We start from the raw sequence: 6,125 nt of genomic DNA on the forward strand, positions 1-6,125 counted from the left end.
GAGGGAGGGAAGGAAGGAGAATTCCCTGGGGAGCGCTGCCTGGCTGAAACAGCATCTCCTGCACTCCCGGCCCCGAGCTCGGGCTCACAGCCCGAAGGGAAATCGCTAAATCCCAGCCCTATTGCACACAGATCAGCCACTAATTCTGGGAGCAGCCCGGGATGGCCTGGCTTTGGGATTATCCTTCACAGCAGCCTTTAAGGAAGCTTTTGCTGGAGCGATTCAGGCAGAAGAGATGAGAGCGGTGCCAGTGCCGGATCCGCCACTCACAGACATGACCCTGTTCTTCTCTTTCTGGCTTATTTTAAAATATTCTTCTTTAATGCTCCGGCTCCTGGAGTCAGGTGATCACTTACAGCTTTCTCCACGTGCTCTCGGAACCTCATTTCTTCGGCGTGGTGGCAGAGCGAAGCCTGAGCTCAAAGATCACTCTGGGACAGCCCTGCTGCACAAAATATTTCCATTTTCCAGCCCATCCAGTGCCTGTGGCTGGATTTTGGATTGGCAGTGCCGCCTCACTCGTGCCAAGGAGGGTTTCTCCCACCTGCATGATGCCGGGCACAGAGTTCCCTGCTTTATTTTCCGGCTGTCACCACATGGTGATTGCCACAAAACCGTGCCCAGTGTCACCTCTGAGGGCCGCAAAAGCAAGCTGCCTGCATTTTAATGATGGCATGTGCTAATAGATAGCCTTAACTCCACACAAAGCATCCTCGGGAGGAAATACGAACGTGAGGAATGATCCCACTCCAGCCCGACAAATCCTCACTGCACACTGAGGGGTGAAAGCATCTTAAATTAAAAGCAGTATCTGTCTTCTGCAGTGCACTCCTTTCTCTGGGGCTTTCTGGCTAAGCTGTTGCATAAAGTCGATATTTATTTTACAATGCAAAAGACTGCAAAATATGTATATATTTTAATTTATTTTTTATTTGATAAAATAATATTATTTTAATTTAATACAAAATTATTAAATTTATTTTATTGATATAAATATATAAATAATATACTATATATAAATTTATTAAATCCTATTATATATTATATATTATATATAATTATAATCTATAATCTATAATCTATAATATATTATATATTATAGATTATATATTATATATTGTATATTGTATATTATATATTTATGGGTAAAAATAATATCTATAGATAAATATATAGATAAAATATATATATAAAGGATAAATATATTAAATATATTTTTATATATTTATATAATATAATTATATAAATATAAAGGATAAATATATTAAACATATTTATATACTTATATTTATATACTATATATATAAATATATAATTATAAATAATATACAAATAAATATATAAAATATATAAACTGTAAAATTGCTGTGAAAGAGGCAATGGGTAATATTGTAGCAAAACCAGCCTGCTGCTGCTTTTTGGCTCTGGAGCAAGAGCAGAGATAAAAGTAACAGCTCTGGCTCAGGTTTTTCCCAGAAAAGCTGTGGCTGCCTGGAAGTGTTCAAGGTCAGGTTGGACAGGGCTTGGAGCAGCCTGGGATAATGGAAGGTGTCCCTGCCCGTGGCAGGGGCATGGAATTGGTTCTTTAGTTGGAAGTGGATCTTTAAGGTCCCTTCTGTGAATAACTGGGACAGAAGTTCCATGGCTCAGCAATCCAGCCCTGGAGACCTCAGGAGCTTTAACAGGGGTTGAGGGCACTCACAAAAAAACCCCAAAAACTTTACAAAATATGAGACCCAAAAAGGCATTAACAGCGGTGATCAACCTTAGTGCCAGCCCTGCCCTAGATCCAGCACAGGTGAGGTTTTCCCCTCGTGGCATCTCTCTGCTTTGGGATGCTGTGCCAGCTGCAGGGGACACAGATGTTCTGCTGCTTTCCAGTTCCAACCATCTCTGGTGCCAGGTGTCCCTCAAGAGCTGTGCCTGAACAGCTTCTGCTGCGGTGGAAAGTCCCTCCTGGTGCCTCAAATGCAATGAATAATCCCAGAAACCCACAATGGTTTGGGTTGGAAGGGACCTGAAAAAAAATCTGTCTCCGCGCTCTGCCACGGGCCGGGACACCTTCCATCATCCCAGGCTGCCCAAGCCCCGTCCAGCCTGGCCTTGGGACACTTCCAGGGATCCAGGAGCAGCCACACCTTGGCTTGGTTACTGTTTTTAAGGGTTTTTTTCCTGCTTGCTGCGGTCGGTCACAAACACAGGGATAACCAAGCTTCCAGCAGAAGGGGATGGCGCTCCCGGGAGCTCCCGAGGAGCAGGATCCCAGCCAGGGCCAGGTGAAGCTCGGCCAGGGGCGGTGCAGGCAGGGCTGATCCGGGCAGGACTCGGGGCGGAGCGGGAGGAAGGCGGCGGCGCGGCCCCTCCTCCTCCTCCTCTTCTTCTCCTCCTCTTTCTCTTCCTCCTCCTCCTTTCCCTCCTCCTCCTCCTCCTCCTCCTGCCGGGCGGGGCGGGGGTCGGCAGTCCCGGCGCGCTGCCGCCGCGTGGAGCCGCGCTGCGTGTTCCCGATCCCGGCTCCCTGTTCCTGGATCCCTGTTCCTGGATCCCTGATCCCGGCTCTCTGATCGCTGATCCCGGCTCTCCGATCCCGGCTCCCTCCGCCGCCCCGAGCCGTGCCCCCGCTGCGGGCCGGCGGCGCGGGGATGGGCGCGGGGCTGTGAGCGCGGCCGTGAGCCGTGGCCATGGGGAACATCTCCTCCAACATCTCCGCCTTCCAGTCCCTGCACATCGTCATGCTGGGCCTGGATTCGGCGGGCAAGACCACGGTGCTCTACCGCCTCAAGTTCAACGAGTTCGTCAACACCGTGCCCACCATCGGCTTCAACACGGAGAAGATCCGGCTCAGCAACGGGACTGCCAAGGGCATCAGCTGCCACTTCTGGGACGTGGGCGGCCAGGAGAAGCTGCGCCCGCTCTGGAAGTCCTACAGCCGCTGCACCGATGGCATCATCTACGTGGTGGACTCAGTGGACGTGGACCGGCTGGAGGAAGCCAAAACGGAGCTGCACAAGGTGACCAAGTTCGCGGAAAACCAGGGCACCCCGCTGCTGGTCATCGCCAACAAGCAGGACCTGCCCAAATCGCTGCCGGTGGCCGAGATCGAGAAGCAGCTGGCCCTCCACGAGCTGACCCCTTCCACCACCTACCACATCCAGCCCGCCTGCGCCATCATCGGCGAGGGGCTGACGGAGGGCATGGACAAGCTCTACGAGATGATCCTCAAGCGCAGGAAGTCCCTCAAGCAGAAGAAGAAGCGGTAGAAGCCCAGCCGAGGCGGGGAGGGATGGGGGAGCAGACAAAGGAACCGAGGGGGAGACAGAACCAAAGCGATTCTTTTGGGTTTAATCGTTCTTTTTTTATTTTTTATTTTTTTTCCCTCTTATTTTTTTTTCCCCCTTCCCCAAAGGACAGACAATAGTGGTGATAACAAAGCGGCTCCCGCCAGCCGAGCCCAGATCCCGGAGCTCCCCTCTCCCACCGCCCCGTGCTCCTGAGGGTCTGATCCGGACTCCTTTGGGCTGGAAACATGGAAAAACGGGATGAATCCCCCCTCTCCATCCTCCGGGACCACCGAGCCTTTGTGTGCCGGGGAACCAACAGGGCAGGACCCTGTTGAAGTGCGTTCGAGCGGAGCCCAGCGTGATTCTGGATCTTTAACGTGGGCATTTTGGGGCGGGGGGCGTCGTTGCCGGCCCCCCACATGCATTTTGGGGCGGGGGGTGCGGATTCACCGTGGCTCGGCAAGGTCAGCGGGGAGGGGGCTTGCAGCCCTTATCCCTGCATCCCCGCATCCCTGGATTCCTCCCCCGCGGGTGGCGGTGGGAAGAGGTGTTGAAAGCTTGGAGGGGGGGTTTGGACCTGCAGAAAATGTCTTGGAGGGGTGGGTGTGATGGGTAAGGGGACATCCACACCCACCCTGGCCCGTGTTTTAGGGTGCAGAGCAAGGACGGGCAGCCTTTGGGGGGGAGGGGGGGGGAGGATGCGACACTGGGGTGCTGAGCAGCTGCTGAATGGGGCAGAGCTTTAAGCTCTTGGCTCAAAAAAAGGGTGAAAGAAGGAAAAAAAAAATACCCAAGGGTTTGGGGTGAACGCTGCTGGAAGCATTGGGGGTGGGTTGTGATGCACCCCCATTTCTCAAAGGCTCGGTGGTGTCACCTTGTGCACCAAAGCTCCCCGCAGGTGTGCACGGTCCCCGTGCTCAGGCTGCTCCCAGGTGCGGCTTTGGAGGTGATCCAAACTAAGGGTTAATTGGTAAAACCCCCACAAAAAAAGGCAGAGTTTGGGGTTCTGGCCACTGTGCTGCTCTGCAGTGGGGCAGGAGGCCAAGTCGAGGGAGGAGGGGGTGGTGGGTCATGGCAGGGCAGGATGGATGGATGGACAAACAGAGGTGGCCAGAGCCTGCAAAAAAAAATCTCTGCTGGAAAGGGAAAATGGCAGGGGGCGAAGAGGCATGGGGGAATTTGTGGTAGGTTTTTAATAAAGATTCAAAGCCAATGAAAAGCCCCTCGCTTTCCCCGGTAGCCACATGGGCAAGCTCTGCCTGCAGAGCAGCCTGAGCACCCGGGCAAGGTCGGGCCTGGCCGCCTCCTCCTGCAGGTGAACATTTTGGTACCTGCATGGGGCTGGCCACCAAAATCCACTTGCTGTCTGTGTTTCAGCTGGATCTGGCTCTCCAGGGTCCTGGCTTCCCACAGAGCTGAAGCAGGCAGCCCTCAGGGGACAAATATCCTGAATTTGGAGGCAGGCAGGATTTTCTGGTGATTTTGCACCAGATTTCTCGTTTGCAAACCCCTTCCCAGAGCGGCCAAGGGGAAAGCACCATGCAGCCAAAAGCAAAATGCCCTTCGGGTTTTGGGGAGTTGATCCTGCCCCTTGCAGCGACGAGCACCTTCCAAACAGCATTTTTTGGGGGCGGGTTTGTTAGGGAACAAATGTTGCAGCCGAGTAGTTTCTTCTCCTCTTGCGGGGTTTCAGTTCCCGGCGCGAGTCCCGACTTGTGTGGGCTGGTCCCATCCGTTCAGGTGGTTCTCTTCCCGCTTCCTCGGGTTTCCCTGCTTTGTCTTCACCTCCAACACTTTGGTACTTGCTGTCGAGAGAGAGAAAAGAATTATTTATTTTTGATGCCACAGAAGCCACATGTATTAACCCTTTTCTGGGAGAGCGACCCGTTTGAAGTGTAAAAGCTGTGTTGACCCCAGCAGCTCCAGAGGGTTTTAGGAATGACACGTGCAGGATGTTAGTGGGGGGTTATTTTTTTTTTTAACCTCCTGGCTGGTCTCGGTTTAGCAAATGCCAGCATTGGAAAAGGCTCTTTTTGCAGAGCTGGGTCCTTCCTGGGCGCTTCCAGCTGAGCATCCCCTTGGAGAGATGCTGGAAGATTGGCTGGGCCGGGTGGGATGCTGTGCCCGTGCCTTTGCCAGCCACTCTGCTTTCTGCAATAATTAAAAAGACTTTTCCAACGAGTAGCTCCCGGCTTCCGTGGTGTTTCCGTTCCGCCACCACCCGGTTTTACCCCGTACCCCATGTGCCGACGAGTGTCGCCCTCGGTGGGCTGCAAGAAGAGGGCCCTCAGCAGAGCAGCTCCCAAGGGGAGCTGTCTGGGCTCTTTGCAAGGTTGTGCATCTTCTCAGATTAGAGAATTAGAATGACCTGGGTTATTTTGGCAGGTCTCGTTCCCCCAGGTCCGTTTGCTGTGTTCCCATCGCGATATCCCGCTGCCCGTGTCCTGCCCTCGCCTTTGTCCGTCACTCTCTCTTCCTCCCGTCTTTCCTTTTTTTCTTTTTCTGTTTTTTTTTTTTTTTAAAGATGCAGACATAATGCTGTGAACTGAAATAAATTATTTATACAATGAAAGGGCCTGATAAAAAAAAACAAAAACAAAAACAAAAAAACAACCAAAATTCAGTGTTCTGCTCATTTCTCGGTATCAGTGCTGCGTTTTGCGTGGATTGAGGGAGGTTCCTGCTGCCTCCCCAAGGAGAGAGGACAAGGGGACAGAGAAGTGACCTGCTGAGGATCCAGTGTCATGGGTCTGTCACGTGGCAGCCTGCTAGGACATGGGGGACATCCATAATTTCCTGGTTAATGAAATCTGAGCTCCTTTGCAGGTCACTTAATGTCTCTGCATC

The 6,125-nt window shown here is 52.2% G+C and overlaps 1 protein-coding gene across 1 annotated transcript; it reads left to right on the forward strand.

Moving 5' to 3' along the window:
- Positions 1 to 1,685: 1,685 nt before the first annotated feature.
- On the forward strand, positions 1,686 to 5,897 carry ARL4C (ARF like GTPase 4C). Its single transcript, XM_086897742.1, has one exon. The coding sequence runs from the start codon at positions 2,679 to 2,681 to the stop codon at positions 3,255 to 3,257; it is 579 nt and encodes a 192-aa protein (XP_086753868.1). The 5' UTR covers positions 1,686 to 2,678; the 3' UTR covers positions 3,258 to 5,897.
- Positions 5,898 to 6,125: the final 228 nt, after the last annotated feature.

Source organism: Cyanistes caeruleus, chromosome 7 (genome assembly GCF_971803275.1).
Source record: "Cyanistes caeruleus chromosome 7, bCyaCae1.hap1.1, whole genome shotgun sequence".
Taxonomy (NCBI): domain Eukaryota; kingdom Metazoa; phylum Chordata; class Aves; order Passeriformes; family Paridae; genus Cyanistes; species Cyanistes caeruleus.

What these genes read in the sequence shown, in the direction of transcription:
- ARL4C (XM_086897742.1), top strand. Translation starts at nt 2,679, where the DNA reads ATGGGGAACATCTCCTCCAACATCTCCGCCTTCCAGTCCCTGCACATC.